A 25,588-nucleotide genomic window follows, 5' to 3' on the forward strand; every position below is an offset into this window, starting at 1 on the left:
TTTCCTTAAACTTGGACTAATAGGTATCTTTCAGGTCAGGTATATATTTTATAAGGATGTTACAGTTTATGCACACACTTACACATATTACGAAACCACATTCTTAAGTTGTATCATTTGCAGATGTTTAGATAATTATATGTAGTGTGTTTAGTTTTCCAAGATTTTTAGTTCCTTAAATCAGATACCGAGAACAACGTCCCACAGTTGAGTATGGAATTGTTTAAATATCTTTATAACTGGCTGTTTAGACTATAGTAAACAAAATCTCAAAAGTGATTAAATTTAGGCAACTCTTCCCTAGTCGTGTAGGTTATTCTATGCAATAGTAAGGAGAAGATTGTCTTAATAGTTACGAAATAATTTCTCTCTCTCCTTTTATTTAATTTCATTGTTTTCGCCATGAACGATACTATTTGTTACAATTACCACGATTGTAATTTCGACCTTCGGTCGTTTTAAAGTGGTTAAATGTGCGGAAAATACAGCAATAAAACTGATAAAATGGATTTAAGCCTACGTTCATTTCATTAACGTTCATTATTGCTGTGTTGTCAGTACCTTTAACCACTATAAAATGACCGAAGGTGGAAATTACAATCGTGGAAATCATAGTAAATAGTACAGTGGATGGTGAATGTCATACCATTAATCAAATTCTATGGCATTGCCATCCCATAAAAAATACAACTGTGAAATTTGTCGTTTATTTCGGTGGTATTGAAGTCAGGAAGAAATGCGAGACCGCAGAGCAGCTTACGATTTCTCAAAGATTGCGTCTGAAAAACTTATTCCTTTTGTGTGAAACATATTAGCAGGTAACATGAAGCGGACCAAAGAAATGTACACCTACATCTGCATCTGCATAGTATTCCGCAACCCACGGTACGGTCAATAGCGGAGGGTACTCTGTACTTCTACTAATCATTTTTTTTTCCTGTTCTACTCGCAAATGGAGCTAGGCAAAATCGATTATCTACACAATGTCGAGCCAAATCATTGTGACCACCTGCTTAACAGCTTTTCTGTCTGTCTCGGAACGAAATACATAACCGATTCTGCGTATCAGGGACCCAGTAGTTTGTTGACAGGTTTGTGTAAGTATATCGCATTACGTGTCTACACACAGGTCATGTTATTCACGTAAATAACAGGTGGCTGATTTATGTACTCGGTGATGGCGCCCGATAGCGACCCATACGGGTTCTATAGGATTTATATCAGGCGAATCTACTCGCGGAGACATCAACGTGAGTTCACTACAATGCTGCTCTAACCACCGCAGCACGGTTCTGGCTCCGAGTCACGGGCAGTCATACTGTTGAAAGGTGGCATCGTCGTCGGGGAAGGCATCAAGCATGAAGGGCTGCAGATGGTTCGCAGCTGGCAGCGTGTCTTCGGTTACTACCACAGGTCCTACGCAAGACCAGCAGAATGTCTCCCATAGCTTAATACTGCTCCCCTCGGCCTGCGTCCGTGGCGCACTGCACATTTCGAGCCGCCCTTCACCACGGTGACGGCGTTTGTGGAGGTGACCACTGACCTAGTGTAGCAAAAATGTGATTCACCCGAAGAGACGACATGTTTCTGTTGATCGGCCATCGAATCCCGATGGCCCCGTGCTCACTGGAAGCGTAATCGACGACCCCTTTGGGTCAACGTGTGAACACGTAGGGGTGGTCTTCAGCGGATATTCATGTTCATCAGTGTACGATGCACGGTGTGCTCCGAAACACCTGTGCGTGCACCAGCACTGTGCTATTTCGGCGGAGATACCACGGATCACCATCTATCCTACTTTACAGCACTATCCACCGAACCCCACATTCTTTGAAGAGTTGCGGACGTCCAACCATTTAGCACCTAGTGGTTTCGCTGTCTTGCCTCTTTTCCGTAGACGCTCACGACGTTCGCAAGTGAGCAGTCAATCAGCTTCGCCTTTTCCGAGATACACGTTCACAGGCTCTTCGTAATAATAAATTGCCGTTTGTCAAAGTCGCTTACTCAGCGGATTTCCCATTTTCAACCCATATCTTGGCTAGGGTGGTCTCCCGTCCGTGTCTGCTCCGTTTGCATACTTTTGTTATCGCGTCACGTGCCCGCAACGACAACAGGCGTCGTCGTACGTAGCGGTGGGCAGTGGTCGTAACGTTCTGGCTGCTCACTGTACGCATCCGTACGAGCCCTACTCTTTCTGACCTGATCTTCATAGTCCTTACGCGAAATGTAAGTGGAAGGCTGTCAGTTTCAAATGCCGGTTCTCTAAGCTTCCCAAAAGGGTCCCTTGAGAAGGAAGTCGCCTTGCCTCCAGGAATTCGCATTTGATTAATTAAAATTTCTGGGCTGAATTGCCGTGGTCCATATATAAAACCTCTTCTCCTTCCTCACGTTTCGTTGCCTACTGCGGTCAACATCTACCGTGGTGAGTCGGCGACTGGCTGCTAGGCTCGCTCGCTCGCTGTAAAACACTGGCGACATATGTCAAGTGTAGAGGCAGTGTAAGCAGCGGAGCTGGTGTTCCTGCGCTGACCTGTGGTGTTGGCAGTGGGGCCTGTCTTGACGAGCTGTCCTCAGTGAGCGTCGCTGGCTATAGAGACGCTCTTTGTATCTTCATCGGGACTGCGGGAGAGGACTACTCCCGCAGTAGGTCGGGCCAGCGTGTTGTCGGCCTGTAGTTGACCTGTTGGCCCAACCCAGGAATTAGACGGCTGTCACAGTGTTCTGCGTTGTTGTAGAATACCCTAGCGACTTGCCGGAAACGATCCCGCAGGAAAGGGGTGCCTCCTTCCTCACGGAGCAGCCTGTTGTGTATTCTCGTATTTGAGAGTAGTAACATTGCTTATTGATAGCCGTAGAGTATAAATTCGCAGAGTCGTTAGATATTGGCAGTAGGATGGATAGGGTGTGTGCGTGCTATGTGCGAGCGCAGGAGGAACTGGCAGTGGTTAGCGAGCACCTGAGCGTGTTGTTGGCGACGGTCAGCCGCCTTCAGGCTGCTGCCTCGAGGTGCAGCGACGGTGGAGGGTCTGGTGCGTCACTTGAGACACCCCAAGTGTTGCTTGCTGCGTCCGCTGACTCAGCCGCCGAGGGACCTTCTAGTGTACCCGGCGCGTTGGGGCCGCCCACACCTCAGGGTCAGTGGCGGACTGCAACGCGTTCGCGTCGCTCGAGGCGGAAGGCCAATGTGGAGGCTGGCCGGCTGTCAGTGCGCAAGTGGCCGCTCCTTCAGCAGGGCCCGAGCAGCCATACGGGGGCAAAGGCTTGCAGGTTATTGGGAGCTCCAACGTTAGGAGGGTGATGGAGCCCCTTAGGGAAATAGCGTACAGGGCTGGAAAGAATTCCAACGTGCACTCGGTTTGTCTGCCGGGGGGCCTCATCTAAGGTGTGGAGGCGGCCTTGCCTGCGGCTATCGAGCATACGGGGTGCAGTCGTCTGCAAGTAGTTGCTCACGTCGGCACCAATGATGCCTGTCGCTTGGGTTATAAGGCGATCCTCAGTTTTTACAGGTGTCTGGCGGATTTGGTGAAGACCGCTGGCCTCGCACGCCGGATGCAAGCACAAGCAGAGCTCTCTATTTGCAGCATCGTTACCAGCGTGGGTCTGGGTCCTTTAGTTTGGAGCCGAGTGGAGGGTCTCAACCAGAGGATTCGTCGACTCTGTGACGGTCGTGGCAGCAGATTTCTAGACTTGCGCTATTGGGTGGGGAATTGTAGGACGCCCCTAGATAGGTCAGAGGTGTACTACACATAGGAACCGGCTACTCGAGTAGCAGTGCACATGGTTTTTTTTTTAGGTTAGGCAGTAGTGCGAGATGTCCTGATGAACACTCACCAGTCGACGTGCAGGCAGGGAAATCAGGACGCGCTCAGTGTAAAGACACTTCAGCTATCTAGATATTAGCAGTAAATTTTCAGAGTGTTCGGAATAAAGTTTCTGAATTTACTGCCCTCCAGGAAGCGTGTGGCGGGCAAACTATTCTCGGGACTGAGACCTGGCTGAACCCTGAGATAGGAAGTTCTGAAATATTTAGTGAGGGTTGGAACGTGTATCGCAAAGACAGATTAGACACAGTGGGAGGTGGTGTCTTCATTGCAGTTGACAAAAATATTGTGTCTACTGAGGTCGAAGTAGAGTGTGATCGTGAAGTTACCTCTGCACATGTTTAACAGGCCTAGGAGAAATAAAGTTAATTGTTGGGTGTTATTACCGGCCACCAGGTTCCACCGTGACAGTTCTAGAGTCATTCAAAGGTAGTCTACACTCTGTATAATGGAAGTACCCGGATCATGCTATATTAGTCGGAGACGACTTCAACCTACCCAGTATAGACTGGGATTTCTATGGATTCATTACAGGTGGTACAGACAAGCCGTCGTGTGAATTACTTTTGAACACATTATCCGAAAACTTTCTTGAACAGCTAAATCGAAAGCCAACGCGTAATGGAAATATTTTAGATCTGGTAGACACGAACAGACCAGACCTCATCGACGGCTAAGAGAGTATTCTTACTAGAAAGAGCAGATAAACAGTTGATAGGATCCCACTTAGTAAATGAATCGGCTTCATTTACTTGCTGTACAATGGACGTGGAAGAATTATGGGCAAATTTTAAACACCTTGTAAATCACGCATTGGACAACTATGTGCCGAAAAAGTCGATTACGGGCGGAAAAGACCCACCGTGGTTTAACAGCGCAATTCGGAGAATGCTCAGGAAGCAAAGACAGTTGCACTCGCGGTACAAGAAAGATCGGGAGAATGAGGACAGGCAAAAGTTAGTAGAGATTCGTGCTGCTGTAAAAAGAGCGATGCGCGAAGCATTCATCCACTACCACCGTCATACCTTAGCAAAATTTCTTGCTGAAAACCCAAGGAAATTCTGGTCTTACGTAAAATCGGTAAGCGAGTCGAAAGCTTCCATCCAGTCACCCACTGATCAGTCTGGCCTGCAACGGAAGACAGCAAAACGAAAGCTGAAATTTTAAATTTAGCGTTTGAGAAATCTTTCACGCAGGAGGATCGTACAAACATTCTGCCGTTTGAGTCTCGTACAGATTCCCGTATGGAGGACCTAGTGATAGACATCCCTGGGGTTGTGAAGCAGCTGAATGGGTTGAAAATAAGTAAATCGCCAGGTCCTGATGGGATTCCAATTCGGTTTTACACAGAGTACTCTACTGCATTGGCTACTTACTTAGCTTGCATTTATCGCGAATCTCGTGCCCAACGCAAAGTCCGGAGCGACTGTAAAAAAGCGCAGGTGACGCCTGTATATAAGAAGGGTAGAAGGACGGATCCTCAAAATTACAGACCAATATCGTTAACATCGGTTTGTTGCACGATTCTCGAACATATTCTCAGTTCGAATATAATGAATTTCCTTCAGATAGAGAAGTTGCTGTCCATGCATCAGCACGGCTTTAGAAAGCATCGCTCCTGGGAAACGCAACTCGCCCTTTTTTCACATGATAACTTGCGAACCATGGATGAAGGGTAACAGACAGATGCCACATTCCTTGACTTCCGGAAAGCGTTTGACTCGGTGCACCACTGCAGACTCCAAACTAAGGTACGAGCATATGGGATTGGTTCCCAAGTACGTGAGTGGCTCGAAGACTTCTTAAGTAATAGAACCCAGAACGTTGTCCTCGATGGTGAATGTTCATCGGAGGTGAGGGTATCATCTGGAGTGCCCCAGGGAAGTGTTGTTTTCTATCTACATAAATGATCTTTTGGATAGGGTGGATAGCAATGTGCGGCTGTTTGCTGATGATGCTGCGGTGTACGGGAAGGTGTCGTCGTTGAGTGACTGCGGGAGGATATAAGATGATTTGGACAGGATTAGTGATTGGTGTAAAGAATGGCAGCTAACTCTAAATATAGATAAATGTAAATTAATGCAGATGAATAGGAAAAAGAATCCCGTAATGTTTGAATACTCTATTAGTAGTGTAGCGTTTGACACAGTCACGTCGATTAAATACACTCCTGGAAATTGAAATAAGAACACCGTGAATTCATTGTCCCAGGAAGGGGAAACTTTATTGACACATTCCTGGGGTCAGATACATCACATGATAACACTGACAGAACCACAGGCACACAGACACAGGCAACAGAGCATGCACAATGTCGGCACTAGTACAGTGTATATCCACCTTTCGCAGCAATGCAGGCTGCTATTCTCCCATGGAGACGATCGTAGAGATGCTGGATGTAGTCCTGTGGAACGGCTTGCCATGCCATTTCCACCTGGCGCCTCAGTTGGACCAGCGTTCGTGCTGGACGTGCAGACCGCGTGAGACGACGCTTCATCCAGTCCCAAACATGCTCAATGGGGGACAGATCCGGAGATCTTGCTGGCCAGGGTAGCTGACTTACACCTTCTAGAGCACGTTGGGTGGCACGGGATACATGCGGACGTGCATTGTCCTGTTGGAACAGCAAGTTCCCTTGCCGGTCTAGGAATGGTAGAACGATGGGTTCGATGACGGTTTGGATGTACCGTGCACTATTCAGTGTCCCCTCGACGATCACCAGTGGTGTACGGCCAGTGTAGGAGATCGCTCCCCACACCATGATGCCGGGTGTTGGCTCTGTGTGCCTCGGTCGTATGCAGTCCTGATTGTGGCGCTCACCTGCACGGCGCCAAACACGCATACGACCATCATTGGCACCAAGGCAGAAGCGACTCTCATCGCTGAAGACGACACGTCTCCATTCGTCCCTCCATTCACGCCTGTCGCGACACCACTGGAGGCGGGCTGCACGATGTTGGGGCGTGAGCGGAAGACGGCCTAACGGTGTGCGGGACCGTAGCCCAGCTTCATGGAGACGGTTGCGAATGGTCCTCGCCGATACCCCAGGAGCAACAGTGTCCCTAATTTGCTGGGAAGTGGCGGTGCGGTCCCCTACGGCACTGCGTAGGATCCTACGGTCTTGGCGTGCATCCGTGCGTCGCTGCGGTCCGGTCCCAGGTCGACGGGCACCTGCACCTTCCGCCGACCACTGGCGACAACATCGATGTACTGTGGAGACCTCACGCCCCACGTGTTGAGCAATTCGGCGGTACGTACACCCGGCCTCCCGCATGCCCACTATACGCCCTCGCTCAAAGTCCGTCAACTGCACATACGGTTCACGTCCACGCTGTCGCGGCATGCTACCAGTGTTAAAGACTGCGATGGAGCTCCGTATGCCACGGCAAACTGGCTGACACTGACGGCGGCGGTGCACAAATGCTGCGCAGCTAGCTCCATTCGACGGCCAACACCGCGGTTCCTGGTGTGTCCGCTGTGCCGTGCGTGTGATCATTGCTTGTACAGCCCTCTCGCAGTGTCCGGAGCAAGTATGGTGGGTCTGACACACCGGTGTCAATGTGTTCTTTTTTCCATTTCCAGGAGTGTATTTGGGCGTAACATTGCGGAGCGATATGAAGTGGGACAAGCATCTAATGGCAGTTGTGGGGAAGGCGGATAGTCGCCTTCGGCTCGTTGGTAGAATTTTGGGAGGATGTGGTTCATCTGTAAAGGAAATCGCTTATAAAACACTAATCGACCTATTCTTGAGTACTGCTCCAGCGTTTGGGATCCCTATCAGGTCGGATTGAGGGAGAACATAGAAGCAATTCAGAGGCGGGCTGCTAGACTCGTTACTGGTAGGTTTGATCATCACGCGAGTTTTACGGAAATGCTTCAGGAACTCGGGTGCGAGTCTCTGAAGGAAAGGAGGCGTTCTTTTCGTGAATCGCTGCTCAGGAAATTTAGAGATCCAGCATTTGAGGCTGACTGCAGTACAATTTTACTGCCGCCAACTTACATTTCGCGGAAAGACCACAAAAATAGGATAAGAGAGATTAGGGCTCGTACAGAGGCATATAGGCCGTCATTTTTCCCTCGTTCTGTTTGGGAGTGGAGCAGGGAGAGAAGATGCTACTTGTGGTACGCGGTACCCTACGCCACGCACCGTATGGTGGATTGCGGAGTATGTATGTAGATGTAGATGTAGATGTAGGCAGTTGGTGACACCATCCGTGCCACCCGCCTTCTTGGGGTTGAGGCGACGGAGCTGCAGATCGACTTCTGCCACCGTGATTTCCTCTATCGTGTCGTCCTCCTCACACGCAGTGAGGAAAAGCGGGAGGCGGTCCTGCACTGGGTGGACGTGGTCGGCATCGAACACGCCATTGGTGGGCTGAATCTTTTGAGGTTGCGCTTCGTCTCGGGCAGCCGCGTCAGCTGCCACTCCCGAAAGAGGCGGGAGATGGCGCGACATTTCCCACGGCCGTCCCGGCCACCTGGAAATGGCCGCCTCTGCTGCGCCGAGAGTGTGGCGGGTCAAGAAAGCCAACGATGCGAGACGATCCAAGATCTCGACATCTGGCCCCATCTATGCCGCGGAAGTTGCGGCGGTCGGTCGGCATAGAGGCACCGATGACGTCCATGTCGAAGACCACCGGAAGGTGCTCGGACGACATGGCGCATCTAACAGTGGCAGACGTGATGTGCCCGACACCTTTCAGTACGGCGACGTCGAGCACGTCAGGTTGGCCGCCATGGGAGAAGACGGTGAGGTCGTAGGGCCCAATACTATCGCGTCATGCCGTTGTGTGGCGCAAAGGAAGCGGTGGCCGCTGGCGTTGGTGATGCGTCAGCTCCATTGCGTGTGCTTGGCGTTCAAGTCGGCCGCAATGAAGATCTTCCCGCGCAACGCCAGCAGGGCGTCGAAGTCAGCCTCCTGGAGCAGTCCCCTCGGCGACGTATAGGCCGCAACGAAGATGATAACCCCCGCCGCAGTGGTGACAGCCACCCCAGTGGCCTCCACCATGGTAAGGGGCGGCAGCTGGACTTCGTCATGTTTGAGGGACACCTCGACGTTGATGGCCGTCCCACCACGGTGGGTCAGACTGTAGGATTCCGGAATGTCTCGCAGACGAGGCAAATGTCAATTGCTTCGTCGCTCAAGAACGCCCTGAATTCCTCTTGCTGGGGGACCGAGCTGTTCGCGTTGAAGGCGCAAACGGTGAGGTCGTGGATGTGGCGGTTATCCGTGGCCGGGAGAAGCAGCAACGTCGGTCCGGAGGGCCGTCATGACTACGGTGACGAGCATCGGGAGTTGCTCGAGCAGCTGGCTCAACGACTGCAAAAACGATCGGACCTCAGCTGCGTCGGGAGCCGAGGGGGCGGCGGAGACCGCTGGGGCGGTCTCCGCTGCGGGGGCGGCTCGTTGCGACCGCTCCGTAGAAGGCGACTGCCGTGGAACATCGGCATCCAGTTCCAGTGGCGGCGCAGCACGAGTTGCCGGCTGCTGCCGCGGTGGAGTGTCGGCGGCAGTCCGTTGCGCAGCGGCAGGGGTGGCCAGCCCCGCGCTCCGGCGACGCCTGCGAGTGGCGGCATCCCGCGCGTCAGTCGTGGTTGCCGCGGTTGCCACCGACCCAGGCGGAGCCGTGGACGGCGCAGTCGGCTGCCGCCGGTCGCCAGCGGCCTGCTCCGGTCGCTGGTTGGAGGAGGCAGACGGTCCCCCCACGGTGGTGCCAGCAAAGCTGCTGGACGGGTGCACTTTACGAGAACGAGCAGCCACGCCCCGGTGCTGGTTTCGGCCCCGTTTGAAGGCCGAACAGTCTCTGTAACGGTAACGTGCGGTCCGCCGCAGTTGCAGCACGTCGATTTTTCTTCTCGGGAGAGTCCACAGGATTTGCTCTCGTGCCGTCCCGCGCACTTAACGCAGTGGGGCAGCACGGAGCAGTAGCGGGAGACGTGGTCCAGCCTCTGGCACGAGAAGCACTGGGCCCTGTTGCCTTTGGCCCAAGCGATTCCACAGCGACCTCGACAAGGCCGACACGCTGCACCTGGAAAAACTTCCGGTTTTCCAGGTTGTCAACGAGCATAGCCTGGTAGAGCGGCATGTCTCGGTGAGTTCTAGGAGACTTCATCAGGCCTGCACCTGATGCTAAAGCCGTGGTCCTCGAGATCCTCTCGGAGGTAGTCCGCTCCAAACGTGAGAGGAAGGTGGCGGAAAACCACCTTCAGAAGTTTGAGTGGCTCGGAAGGGTGCGTGTAGCGCGGGAGGCCATCCTTCCATGGGGTGTCCATCTCCGCGCGGTACTCTTCATTGGACGTCACTCTCACCTTGTACAGGTCAAGACCGACAGCCTTGACAGTAGTTGACGTTGCCACCCTCTCAAGTTTCTGCTGGAAATGCTGATAGACGCCGTCCCATTGCACGACGATGGGCGGCGGGGGCGGCGGGTTTTTCTGCGGTGGCGCCAGAGGTGCGTCCCCGTCCTCCGGCGCGTCTACGCTGGCGCCCGCAAATGTGTTGGCGGTCGGCAGCGGCTGCGTTTGCTGCTGCACAGATGCCGTGGCGGTGCGCCACCTGGGTGGGACAACAAAGCCGTCCGCATCAGGCTGCCGGGAGGCAGCAGGCGAACGAGGGAGTCGCTGCGTCCTAATACCCGCCTAACGGATCACAAAAGGAACTGTAGATTGGGACAAATTGGCAAATTAGCTGTAGCGGAACACGTTATCAAAGACGGTGTTCAGGAAATAAAATTTCGTGAGACAAACGTGATAGCTAGGACCTTACATTATTATACCCGCATGAATAGAGAAGCTATAGAGATCTACAAGCACGAAAATAATTTTAATAAAAAAGAAGGATTAAAACTAGACAAGATATGGCGGTCGAATTTGCACCAACGAAGTGACAATCGATTACCTGTAATCGAGAGACATGGCACTAGCCAGAGATAGTTTTAAGTCGAAAGCACGTGGTGAGTGGTGGCGCTATCTAAGCGCTCTATATAAGCGGGACCTCCAGCGCCCAGCAGCCAGTTGCCGACTCACCTCGAAAGATGTTGCCCGCAGTAGGCAACGAAACGTCAGGAAGGAGATGAAGTTTTATATATGGACCACGGCAATTAAGCCCGGAAGTTTTAATTAATGAAGACGCCGGCTGTGAAAGCTTACATGTTATGATTAATTCCCATTTGATTTACCGAAGCATCTCCGTAACACTTGGGTGTTTTTCGTACCTATCGATAACAAATCTAGCAGCGTGCCTCCTAATTGCTTCGATGTATTCCTTTAATCTGACCTGGTACGTATCCAAAACACTCTAGCAGTATTGAAAAATACGAAGCACTAGTGCCCTATATGCGGTTTCCTTTACAAATGAATTACACTTTCCCTAAATTCTCCCAATTAACCGAAGTTCACCATTCACCTTCCCTATCACGCTCCACACATAATCATTCCATTTCATGTCGCTTTGTAACTTTACTCCTGTATATTTAAACAATGTGATTGGGTCAAGCAGTACACTACTAATGCTGTATCCGAACACTGCATGTTCATTTTTCCTTTCATCCGCATTAACTCACATTTTTCCTCATTTAGAGCCAGTTGCCTTCCATCACATTAGCTAGAAATTTTGTCTTAGTCATCCGCATTAACTCACATTTTTCCTCATTTAGAGCCAGCTGCCTTCCATCAAATTAGCTAGAAATTTTGTCTTAGTCATCTTGTATCCTCTTACATTCAATCGACTTCGACAGCTTCTCAGAATCTGTACTAACCTTTACTGTCGTCATTGCGCATTCCATTTTGAACCAAGATAGCAACAGCCTCTGCCTCTCCATCATTTTCAGAAGTTTGTTGTTATAAATGGTTAGTCTTTTCCGTCCTTAATCCACCTACTACGTTCATATGTCTCCAGACCACGATTTACAGTCGGCTTACACTTTGTCCATAGAAACTTCACATCCATCTTACTGGAACTACGTGATGTCAGATCACTGACTAAGTGAGATGCTAACGACTGTTTATCTGCTCTTTGTAGCAGAAATACTCTCCTAGCCTTCTTGACTGATTAAATAACTTTCGTAACTATAGTTGTTATGATGTCATCATGATCCCCGTCTCTATAGTAATGCCATAGACAAGGTCCGGCCTGTTTTTACCTACAGGATCTGAGAGACCTCCATCGCGTGTGGTCTGCCGAAGTAGGTGCTCAAGACAGTTTGCAGAACTCATATTCAATAGCCTGAGATTTGGTAGTCTCGGCACACCCTTGACACTGAGGGTCACGGAATATTAAATTCCATAACGATTTCCGAAATGGAATGTCCCATGTTTCGAGCTCCAACTACAATTCCGCGTTCAAAGTCTGTTAATTCCTCTCGCGCGGCCATAATCACGGCGGAAGCCTTTCCACATGAATCACGTGACTAAAACTGACAGCTCCGTCAAAGGATTGCCCTTTTATACCCTGTGTGCTTCATATTACGGTCATCTGTATGTGTGTACATCGCTACGCCATCTTTGTTACGTCAGTGTAAACGAGTCTGAGGTGAGAATATTTTTAAATGACTGTAATATGATTTTTATTATTGAACCCAGGACCTGTAGTTGTACAGAAGTAACTGAAACATCGAGAACCAGATGGACCAGCAGAGCACAGTGTTTTGGTAGAAACACCTGAAAACCAGTCCTCCATTTGTTTCATACAAACGTAACATAATTCCTACACTGCACTTTGCCTTGTATTGAAATGGAGAGCTTTTGTCTTAAAGAGAGAGAGTCGTAATGGTGCGCTATACTAATAATATAGGATGATAGCTTAAAATGTTTGCCAAGTTCCGTGTTTTGCTTGCGCTTAGAAAAGTTGTCATGTACTTCTTACATTTGTTTTCAGGTTGTAGTTAATGTTGGATCATGAAAACATAACGTATTTCCATACATGCAGCGTTTTGTTCTTAATAAGAAAAGCTTAGAAATAAATAAGCAATCAATACGTTGCGGCGGCTCCGGTACTAGTTGACTTTTTCGATATTATAGAGGTATCGAGAGAATTTCCGATATATGTACTGATACCAAATATCGCATCGATTCTTGTTCCGAACACCTATAACTGTTTTGGAATCAGTAAGATAACGGCTGCACTAGCTGCACCAATGTTATACACGAACATTATCTCTGCATTTATTTCCTCGAGATGTATCTACTTCTGCGTGACTGTATTGACTGTGGCTATCCTTTAGACGCCTACTAACTGATTCTGATCGTTTACCCATTTGTTAGTGAGTGCTTCGATGCAGTTTTTGATTTATTTATTGCTACGTTGTCAGGACCTGCCCTCTTGAATCTCTTTATCAAATCATTTAACACGCAAGTGGAACAATACTGCAGCGCAGCTAATAGCTTTGCGTGCTGTAGATCGCAAGTTCAAACCCAGCCACTAGCATTGATTTGCTATTAAGTATTTATAAGTTTAGGAAGGTTCTTGAAATGTCTAATGTTCGCGATGTCTGTGTATTGTGTAATATTTGATGTATATGTAAATACCAGCATTCTGAAGTAGTCGCTGTTTGTATCAACACCAGCATTCTGAAATATTTGATGTCTGTATAAACAGCTACACTTTCCGCCCAGGAGTTCATTTCTGTTGTTGCTCCACGTTGACGTCAGTAATAGAAATTACTTCACTTCTAAGTGGTCTATTTCGCTGATGACCCTGCCTTCGGATTTGGACTTGACTCTGGTTTCGACGTGACAATATTGCAAAAAATTTGTGTTCAAATTGCAGCCTTAAAGTAATTTGCGGCGAAGCGATTTGTTAATGGAACATCGCTCTGTCATTATTCCGGATTACTAATATTTGGGGTTTTACTAATCACGCAAGATGCTGCCACATCCAGTTTGCAAGTATCGGGACTTACGGACTTGTGGGGAAAAATGTCTTTGAGACAAGGATCTAAGAATCGGAACATAAGAACCACGTAAATTAATATTTTCTTATAAGTTATTATGAACAAAGTTTTACACTGATACAGCCACACTTACATGCAAAAGATAGGTTTTTTATATATATATATATATATATATAAATCAGTCATTACCTTTCACCACAGACAACGCTGTGGCCGATATCCTTCACTGAACGACCGACAGCAGCGGCGTTTCCGTACAGTTGTCAATGCTGACAGACACGCAACACTGCGTGAAATAACCGCATAAATCAATGTGGGACCCACGACGAGCGTACCCGCTAGGACAATACGGCGAAATTTGGCGTTAATGGGCTATGCCAGCAGACGACCGAGGCGAGTGCCTTTGTTAACAACACGACATCGCCTACAGTGCCTCTCCTGGGCTCGTGAGCGTATCAGTTGCACCCTGGATAACTGGAAAACTGTGGCCTGCTCAGATGAATCCCGATTTCAGTTGGTAAGAGCTCATGGTAGAATTCCAGTGTGGTGCAGACCCTACGAATCCGTGGACCCAAGGTGTCAACAAGACACAGTGTTAGCTGTTGGTGGCTCCATTATAGTGTGGTTTGTGTTTATATGGAATCGACTGGCTACTCGGTTATGTTCGGCTACTTGGAAAACATTAGCAGCCTTTCATGAACTTCATGTTCCCAAACAGCTATGTAATTTTTATGGTTGACTGTACCCCATGTCAACGGTTGACAGTTGTTTGCGATTGGTTTGAAGAATATTCTGGACAGTTCAAAAAAAGGATTTGGCCAACCAGATAGCCCGACATGAACTCCGTCGAACACTTATGGTACATAATCGAGAGGTCAGTTCGTGCACAAAACCCCGAATCGGCAACGCTTTCGCAATTGTAGGCGGCTATAGGGATAACATGGCTCTTTCTGCTGGGGACCTCCAACGACTTGTTGAGTCGGTGCTACGTTGAGTTACTGCACTACGCTGCGTCGCGATATTAGGAGGTACGCCATGACTTTAAGTCGCTTGCTCGCGTCCGTCTGTATAGGCAGGCTAGTCTCACGAAATTCTGTGGTGCTTTTTACCCGATTTTTGCTAACAGATTCGCTAAGTCTTGAGGAATGTTTTTGTATGTAGTTTACATACATTTCATACATACTGTCTGAATTAGGACGAATTGAAATTAAGATGTGAAAACGATACCATTGTCAACTACCAAACAGGGGCCATAACCAGAGACAGCAGCAATGTCTCGTGAATGCAGCAAGCAGGACTTAATACGTAATATCTCATGTGGTGGTGTAGTGAGCGGTAGAAAGTATGGCTGGAAGCCGAAAGGTTGTGTAATCAAATCCCGGAAGAGTTCCCGTTTTCCACTCTGTCTGTTAACCTATTATCACCTCTCAATGATCTGGCGATACGCCTTTCTAAATATGGCTACAATTTCAATCTGATAATGGCTGCTTTCCTCAGATTAGCAATCGCAGTTCGCACACTCAATTCACAGCAAATTCCTTGGACAATGGGCAGTCAGTTAGTAAACTGTGAAATATCATAATAAATATGGGCAATGATGAAAAGATAACCACTTCATCATCAGGCTATGATGAGACACCTACAGTTTGAAATACTGAAGTACTTTTAACCAATAAATCTCCTCCTATCATTTGAGAATAATTGCATTGCGAAGAAAACATGCGAATCCTAAATATGTGATGTTATATTTTTTTTCGATGAGTAAAATTTTTTCCAAAAAGCAAATTTGCTTCGTTGACTGGCTAAAACCGATACTGGTATTTTTCGGTATTTGTTTGGCCTTGGTCATATTAGGTGCTTTTATTTTTTTTACTAATAATCGGGGAGAAGTAATCGAAATATCAATTAGCCATTGCAGCAATGCTGAAACCGATTGTCTTTAAATAACACCTTTTTTAAGGAACGAGTGTTTTTATTAGTAAAATTAGCATTGGTTTGAAATATTGTGTTATAATAGAAAATGGGAAAAACAATTAGTTCTATATTAATAACAATATCGACAGAAACGGGCAAGAAACGAATAACATAAGAATCGGTATACCCCTGCTGGGTCAATAATGTACCTGTTACTATGTTGCGTGGCCTGTTACTTGGTATGCGTGTACATGCAGGGTGTGAGGCTTGCGCTGCCTGGTCTATATGGCAGTTTCTCACTGTCATCGTCGGACATCAGTTGTATTACAGAATGGAACCATTCCTCGTCTGAGGTATTTTACGAAGTCCATTTGCTTTAAAAGATTAAAAATGGGAGAAGCTACAACAAACTTGCGACATCATGTAACGAGAAAACTTGGAATTTAACAGTTCACTCATAGTTTAAAATAAAACCACAAACCCAATCATTTACTGCCTGTGTACACAAAACGCCTTTATCTGATTTCAACAATTGAAAACGGACAAATTAACACGAAAAATAGACTTCTTCAACCTCAGTTTTCACTCTATAGCACTGACTGTTTGCAGTGCCCAAGTAGTGGTATAATTCGCTATTACAACACGATTTTTGAGCAGAGTTACAAAAATTTCCAATCAATAGGAGAACACTGGGGATTTTTTGTAGTAGTCAACCACGTTTCACTGTTCGAGAAAAGCGGCGAACCCTACATGGTCTGAGTCTTTTTCTGTTTGCCTATTAGTTCAATATTTTGATTCTTTGTGTTTTGAAACTGAGGGAGAAAAAAAATTTTCAATCTTTGTTCGATTTCCATCCTTATTTACAGAACATAATAGGAACAAAAAACCGAAAATCGGTTATTTCTTAAACCAGTCATTTTGAATGGTTTTCACAGTTCAGTTAAACTGAACTTGAAAAAAACCGATATGACCGAAAACCAGTCGTTTCAGCAATAATCGCCATCGTTACTGTCAGCTTTCTGCCTTTCTTGAATCAAACCCATATGTGGACGCAATTTATGCGGTAGAGAGAGTCCTCGCCAAAGAACTGCAGCAATGAGCTTCAACAATTCATCACAGTGGGTGCTAAGCTTCACAAGGGAAGTACTGTTAACACAAAATAAACAACTTCATTTCGCCAGTTCCTCATCTCCTTCCTTCCAAACTTCGCAGATGTTCTCCTGCGTAACTTGCAGGGCTAGGACTCTTGGAAGAAAGTATACTGCGGAGACATTGCTAAGCCACAGCCTGGAGGATGTTTACAGAATGAATTTTCACTCTGCAGCGGAGTGTGCACCGATATGTAACTTCGTGGCAGGTTAAAACTGTGTGCCTGAACGAGGCTCGAACCTGGGATCTTGGCCCTTCGCGCACAAGCGCTCTACGAACTGAGCTACCCAAGTACGAGTCATGACCAATTGTCTTAGATGGTAGAGCACTTGCCCGTGGAAGGTAAAAGGCCTCAGGTTCCAGTCTCACTCCAGCACACAGTCTTAACCTACCAGGAAGTTTCATATCAGCGCACACTCCACCTCAGGGTGAAAATTCATTCCATAAACGAGCTAAAATTGTATTGTCATGCGTGGTTTATTATTATTATTTATTTGCGTCACCTCTGCCAGCCTCTGATACAAATTGAATCATTCACAAACACATACACACATGATTCGCATACAGTTATTGCATTCGTTGTAAACATATTTGTAACATCACGTTGTGCTCCCATTATTGCCATGAGATATCACTCCAACCGCCAGCTCAATACGGAACACGTAGCATTCATGCCTCCAGTCAACTTTCCTGTCGTGTGCCACTTACATCGCATAAGTTACACGGAAGTGACGATATTCAGTTAGTCAACGTTGTTCTCTGAAATTTGTTCATAACTCCACGCAGTAGCCCGCTAGCAAAATACGCTACGCCACACAAGCTGTCTGACTGTACATACCTAATGCTACTTGTGCGTAGTCGGGCTGGGTCACTCGTGAACGAAGGCAAATCAGAAAGTCTTTGCCCCTATTTTCTATTAGCCAAAGTAAGGTACATACAGGTAATGACAAACATACATCTATATCTACAGACCTTACACTCTTTTTCCACATACTCTCCACACCGACATATTTTCCCATTGCAGCTCTAAATTTGATGTGCCTCTGCAACAGAATTCGTCTGGCCGATTATGGGACCACCTTCAGATTGCAGTATTGGTTCATGGTTACTCGTGAATCGCTCTCTTGCCAGAAACTTCTTCAGTGGTGCTAAAACGTGGAAATCAGTAGGGGCGAGGTCTGGATTGTATGGTGGGTGGTGCGCAATGGCTGGAGCTTTTTGGCAGTTCTGAGTGCCACATGTAGTCTCGCATTTTCGTGCAGCAGAATCACGTTCACCACATCGAAGGATCCCTCGGCCTTCGCCTGACGGCAGCCCTCGGATGTGACAGTGTGGAACAATAACTGTCGACATTGACGGTTGCACGTTGTGGCGTGAAATCCAGCAGGAGCAGTCCACGGCTATGTCAAAAGGCCGTTAACATCGCTTACCCAATAGATGGCGCTGAAAGGAATTTTTTGTCACAGGCGAACCCGGGTGTTTCCACAACATGCCCTGCTGCTTGAATTCCGGTATGAAATGCAGTATCCGCGTTTTATCGCCAGTAATATGGGGGTCCAGGAAACTTTGACCCTCCTTGGAGTACCATCGCAGATGATTCAATGAAGACGTCATTCGCTTGCCTTCCATCATGTCGTCCGACTGCTTAGGCTCCCACTGACATGAAACCTTAAGGGACCATAAGGGCCCTTGAACAATGTCGTAAGCACTCCCATACAATATGCCAAGCTCCCGGTAAATGGCCGTGATGTGCACGCACCGATCTGCTTTCAACATTGCATCCGCGCGAGATTATGGTCATCAGTCTGCGGCGAACGCGGCCTCCACGATCGCCCATTGTGATGCCATGGCCTTTGTCGAACTCACAACACCACCCCGACCTCACAGTTCTCAAAGCGAGGCAGTTTTCCCCACATGTGGGCTGCATTTCCCTGTAGATCTCGATGGGTGTTCGTCCCTTGCTCCATAGAAAACGAGTCAAGCTTCGTTGCTCTAACGCCGCGGACGTGTGAACCACAACCGCCCCCTTTAAGAACTGATAGCAGTGTCGTGCGGTGGAGCTACTGAAACATAAAGCCGGAACGAACCAAGATGGGTCGAACGCTGGGAATGGATATGTTGACTTCGCATTTACAACCGTAACTTGCCTACAAAAAGTAGGGGCTAGGACTCTAGGACTTGCTGATTTGGTGTCACACATGTAGTGTCCCCTGCCGCGTTTTTCAATCTGTATCTGAAGGATAATTTCGAGAACCATTGTAGGGATTTTGATACGGTTCTCATTCATAGACAGACTGATTTATTTACGAGGAAGGCTTGTGTCTAAAATTTATTACGACTATGCAGGACAACTCGTCCGGCTGTAGGTACAAGGGGAACTCGCCGTATGTGGTTCTCTGACACAGTGGAAACTTGGTACGTTGAAAGAGGAGCGAAAATAAAGGGACACGTACTTCGACATAGACTCAATAATTTTCGAGAAAATCACACTCCAGCTTTCGACGCGACTTCATCAGTTCACTCGCGCATCGTATATCCAAGTGAGTACGTAGCGCAATATCTACGTCGAGAGTTTCAAACTTCCACGCCCCGCGTTCAAACGGAGTTATGTGTTTTGTTTTTATTTTGTTGTCACGAAAACATGTCACATCAATATTTTTCGTGAGATCGTAAAATAAAGTCGAACTATTGACAAAACAAAAAGGCATTTTAAATCTTATTACAATAGACTGCATCACCCCAGCTCCCATATAATCATACAAGACTAACAATTTAAATTTAAAGACATAAAAATTCTAGTATTTCGACTTTTTCTTTGTACTTCACATTTACGATTTAACAGAACCAATGCATCAATGCATTCGTAGCAACATTCCAGGCGAACAAAAATCGGAATTCCACGAGCAACGTGCCAAGGCACATGTACCATAGTCACATTATTTTGTGTGAATCTCATTAGGAAAACAACCTCGGGATCTGGCGATAATTTCGTGGTAAACCAGGCGTAACGTAGCACTTTCTTTAAAGCTGGTGTCTGCTGTTGATTATGGATCAATGTGTGTATTTTAATTGCTTCGCTTCCACTTGTGATTTCCCTTTACTGTGCGATGAGAGCAGAGCACTTTCATAATCGGAGAATGTAGTCCTTCAACCGTTAATAAAAGTAAACCTCGCAGGGTTTACGTAACTGTATACACTTTGACGGAATTACTTTCAATGAACATGTCGGTATTCCGAGCAAATCGACAAACAGTCCACCGAATAAGGAGGGATCGTTTTACCCACCCCAAGAGTCAATAACGTAGTGAAGCTGCTACATTTTTACATAAAGTCGAAAAACTTTGTGTAGGAACTGATGATAAGTTTCTTTTGTGAGTTTTCCAGATGTCGTAGCTTTTGCGTACACATTCCGAGGTTCCATTAATTTCTGATGTCATTCAATTAACTGTTTTACTTTTTGATGGACTCTAGGGACCAATTTGTCACTTAGTTCTTGGAGACAACTGAAAACTGTTGGCACCACTTTCACGGAATGTTTTAATCCGTGTCAACTGTGATGATGAAATGTACTTTTAGTAAGATTTCAAATCTTTATTTCCTTTGCAATTGCTTCCACTACATTTGACGAAAAACATAGGGACGTCACATATTCCCACAAAAACAAAAGAAAAAGAAAGCACAAGACTGGATCTGAACACGGGACGCAAAATCTCGACTCTTTGTCCCTACTCAGTGCTCTACCAACGCCGTTGCAGTTGTGTCACGCGAGTAGCCTGACGAAGAGCACCGAAACTTTGACCGTCACATTCTTGGAAGCTGTTGCATGCTGAAATAGCCGAAATAGATGCCCCTTTATTTTTATCTTTCCACCATGCTGTCAAGTTTCTACTGTACCAGAGACCGACCAACATCGGCTTTCCCTCGTCAGTGCTACTCGTGCATAATTGGGGCAGGTCGCTGGTATTACACAGCACTAACTCAGCGACCGCTGCTTCGCTTGCGTCGACTGTATGGCTGGTAGGGGGTCTTTTGCTTTTGTTCTTATTTAATCGAGTTTTTATGTTGTTCACAAACTGCAACACCTTCTAAGCTTTTCACGCTAATGAACGCCACATGAAAATCATCTTTCCCGAATGTACAGTCGTGGACAAAACGAGCGAGACCCCTCGCCTTTTCGTTATGCTGATCCGCACGGTTTTAAAGTCTGCTACACAGCATAACAGGCAAGGCGACGAAGTGCTACCAACATAATATGCACAGGCGTGAAATTGACAAACTATCTGAACTTTTTTAGACTGTTTTCCATAATTTGTAAGACTATATTAATGCTGATTAGTGTGTTAAATACAACACGTAAATGTAAGACAGAACGGAAAGAAGAAAAACTAATTGGTATGAACTGGACAAATGAAAATGAATTTCAACTTATCGAGATGACTTAACTGTTTCAGTAAGACAAAGAACCCCAGATCGTTACGAAGTAGCAAAATATTATCCGCATTCGGCCGCGAAACGGTCTGTGTAAACGTTCAGACCAGTCATACTGGATTACCGTTGCTGACCTACCATGAAAGTGTGCGAATTTAGCAATGCGTGAAGATTCATAACGAAATTCACTTAAACATCATTCAGTGCCACGCTTAAGTCAATTCCATTATTGACAGAAGCGGAAAAAGTAGGCAGTAACATGTATGAAATTCTACAAGAGTGTCATATTGACATCCACAGAGCTTTACTGATATTCTACCTGCCTCCATACAGATTAGAACCGGAAACAAATCAGACCTTTCTTTCACTATGCTAGCAGACAACCTAGGCAAACAGCCCTCTATTATTACCCCAGACATGAACAAGCCGGCAATTTCGCAATGAAAATCTGCAGTTTCTGTTGCATAGAGCTTTCTGGACTCAAAAACATGAATTTTCTTTCTTTATGTCACCACTTATGTGACAATCATTCGGGATGATTATCGAAATAACAAATTACTGTTATTAGAGAGTAAATTTTGTAGGATAATTCTGCACCACCCCAGGAAATAAACGGCTACATAGCTGCAAAACGTATTCTACACTGTTTCGAATTCTCCACTAGACTCGCCACAGCCAGAAAACGTTCATTAGCAGAAGTGTTTCTTAAGCTAGCTAGCAATGAGAATGTTCGTACTTCTAAAACGCGGTGGCATTAATACTGGGATGTGAATTACCACGTGTATAGGCAAATGGATTCTATTTGCATTCCTGTAAACGTGATTTGGATCGAAAACGTAGCTACGACTAATATGCTTATGTATCGACAGCAACTAGAACATTTCGAATAAAGAGTAGCGGGTGTTATTTATGCGGCCCTCATCTTCAGTGTTTTCGTTGTTAGGATTTCGTCACCTAAACCGGTAAAAACGGAACCCTACTAGTCTCACTTTCTTGACCGTCTATCGGTCTACCCAACCCTTAAAACCCGTTTACCTCCAGAACGGGTGGACATAATAAGCGGAAAAGTATCGCACTTCTTGCTGTAACCGGTCCCTTGGTGGTGTAAAAAAGTGAGCTTCTATGTCAGCGCAATCTAAAGATACGACGGTTTATGTAAAGACAATTTACGCGAAAGGTCAAAAAATGGCTTCAAGAACTATGCGACCTAACTGCTTAGGTCATCAGCCCCTAGACCTAGAACTACTTAAACCTAGCTAGCCTAAGAGCATCACAGACATCTATGCCCGAGGTAGGATTCCAGTATGCGACTGAAGCAGCCGTGCGGTAGAGAATAATATATACTGTCTAGTGAGGATAAACTGTATTCGCCAGCAACTCAGATCGTTTGATCACGGAACTTTTACGAAGCTACATTCGAACTTTGTTCGAAGTCGTCTGCAATATCCATTTATAAACACCCTAGGAACGTCGTATGCGATATCCACTTTTGAAGACGCTGGCAGATACTGCAGTACTATAACAAGTAGGTGGGAATTTATTGTTATTGGTCTATGCATGACACTTTATTTCTATATCAATTTAACGCGCCTAGGTGTTCGTATATGGCTGAAATTAATGAACAAAAAGTAAATAAACAGTAAACAACTTCGATGTTCAGATCAAGTGATAGTCACATGTCGTAATTACAACATAATTTCGTTGTTACATCTACATGACTACATCAACAGGATTTCTTTGCAATCCGGACTTACGTGCCTGGCAGAAGGTTCGGATTATTTCTCTACCGTCCTACTCATTAACAGTGTGCGGGAAAAGGGACCACTTAAATCTTTTCTTGCGAGTCTTGAATTACATTATTACTATGGTTTCTTCCTGTGTAAGTTCCCTAGGAAATAATGTTTTGGCATTCAGAACAGATGGTGGTGATTGAAATTTCGTGAAAAGATCTCATGGCAACGAAAAACGCATATGTTTTCATGAATGTTACCCCAACTCGATTATCAAATCTGGGATCCTCTCTCCCCTATTTCGTGACATTACAAAGCGTGCTACCGTTCCTTGGACGTTTTTGCGTGCACGGTCACATCGAAAATTTTTATGCCTACGGCTCTTCCTGATTCTAGTCGTTCGATTTCAGTCTCTGGAATGCCGTCCCTTATAAGAATGGCTGTACCGATATTGACTTCCGTAGAGACACTAACAATTTCAAAAAAGCCTGGGAGCCGAAATTCCATTATCGCAACTTCTTGTAGCAACGCAATCTGTCCCGGACTGGTACAAGAATTCTTTTAGTGCTGCCAATTTCAAGGGTGACTGTATTTTATTAATGTTAATAGTAGTAATGCTATAAGCTTGCATCACAGACATTCCATAAGAAGCTATTTGGGATGACGATCGGTATGATTATAGCAGCAACGTGCATCCCTACAAGGCACGATCTTTACAAGCTGTGTGCCCATTACATGTACTAAATTCCTAGAAAATTTGCACTGCTTTTAAACAAAGAGCTTGAGAAGAAATCCCGACAATGCATTGCTATAAGTCACTGTGGCCATTCTCTTTCTCCTCGTCAGTGTTGGCCCTGATGACTTCATATTTAATATTCTTTTTCTTGATGTCTTTTTTCTCTGGTGTGGCTTTCGCTTGATGACGCGTGACAGCAAGACCCGGTGTCGGTCGCTGCCGCCGGCGGTGGCTGAATGGGGCAACGGCCGTGGCTTGCGAGTCGTCAATATTTGGTTCCGGCGTGGTGTCTGTTGTGCTGTCTTGCTGGCGAGGCGGTGATGCTTGTTTATTTCCTCCTTCGGCGCGGCGTTGCGCTTCGGAGTCAGCAGGTTGTTTACTTGGTACTTCCTCGTACTGTTCGCACTGTATGGGCTGTGCACTTGATGCGGTTATTTCAGTCGTGACCTCAGACTCAGGGTCACATTTCCGTGAAAGGTCACTACCAGCTGCGTCACTATTTGTTCGTGGCGGTATAATTCCTTGTGCGGAAGTGGGAGCCACATTTTCCTGCATTTCATCTCCTTTTTCCACTTCCAACAGATCTTCAGGACTGGGCTTCGGCCTCCTGGCAACGGGTGTTTCACAGGAAGAGTCCTCATCAACATTTTTTTCAGTGTCCTCTAAAGGACGCTTTTTAGTGGGAATCTCGCTGTCACGGGACGGAATTTCAGCAGTTAAAGCAGGTTTTAATGACGGAAAGTCATTAACATTAAGTGCAACATTTTCAGAGGTAGTAACAGGATCCACGACAGCCGCCGGCTCTGTTGTATTACTGGCTGGCAACAAATCGTTGAGTGTTAATTTCCGGCGTTGCGTAAGGTTAATTGTTAGCACAAAAACACGGCGAGGGCAGTCCTGACGGAGGTGACCAGACTCGTTACATACATGACATGTAGGGGTTTGCCCTGAGTACATAACATGCGCCTTGTGCCCGTCAACGAAGATGTAGGAGGGAATGTTTGCCTTCACTTCCATCTCCACGGAGCGAATGCCGTTAAAGCACTGCAGCTTGAAATGCGAAGCCCACCTTTCGTTGACTATTTGCCTGACAACCCCATATTTTGAAAGGACATCTTTAATTTTCGAGTTGTCTACTTCTATGGGAATATTCAAAACCCTAACATTCCTAATTACAGACTCGGAATTCCGGAGTTTTACAGTACTTTTAGTACCATCACGGTGTATAAATTCCATTTCATAACCAAATTTTGCCAGAAAGCGGTCTACACTCGCGGAATCGTTGAACTTTACATAAATGCAGTATTCATCAGAGTCTAGCTGCATGGTGTGAACAAATTCAGAATGAAGGCCAATTACCTCGGTAATCCAGTCGTGTATTTCAAGTGCAGAGGGCTGTACTCGACGGGTGTACTTGTCGAAGGTGAAAATCACGGTGTTTTTTCTCACGGAGTTTGCCATGGTGTTCTGCAGCGAAGAAATCTCGGACAACGCCGAAATCCCAACAGCACTACGTAGAAAGATGACACGACGAGGACAAAATGCTCAATTGATAACGCTTAATTCACGTGCAAAACAACAATAAACGAGCACGAAACTCGAAAACACTGGCGTAAACACTGAACGTTCACGGAGCAAACTTGAGGAGCGTGCGACCGCTGCGACAGCTAAAGCCAGACTGCACTGAGCCACCGCTTCAATTGCGTTCTCGGCTGCAGAAGGTATCTACACTAGAGCAACAGCGCGTTGATAACTTTGACCGTCGTTTTCTCGGAAACGGTCGAGTGTCTGCAGATAAGCCGAAACACATGTTCGCTTATTTTGTCCTCTCCTTCACTGAGCAAAGTTTCGGGACAATCAGCCTATGACATTTGGCGAGTTCCCCTCGCTTGTCGAGTCGCTTCTTACGCCCGGCGAGAA

General features: G+C 46.5%; 1 protein-coding gene across 1 annotated transcript in view; it reads right to left on the reverse strand.

Moving 5' to 3' along the window:
- The window catches only part of LOC126251459 (uncharacterized), a 62,996-nt gene extending 53,598 nt beyond the window's left edge, over positions 1-9,398 (reverse strand). The window contains exon 1 of the mRNA XM_049951890.1: positions 9,160-9,398. Coding sequence (XP_049807847.1) covers positions 9,160-9,398 — 239 coding nt within the window. The remainder of the gene's footprint in view (positions 1-9,159) is intronic.
- Between the last annotated feature and the right edge of the window lie 16,190 nt (positions 9,399-25,588).

Source organism: Schistocerca nitens, chromosome 4, assembly GCF_023898315.1.
Source record: "Schistocerca nitens isolate TAMUIC-IGC-003100 chromosome 4, iqSchNite1.1, whole genome shotgun sequence".
NCBI lineage: Eukaryota > Metazoa > Arthropoda > Insecta > Orthoptera > Acrididae > Schistocerca > Schistocerca nitens.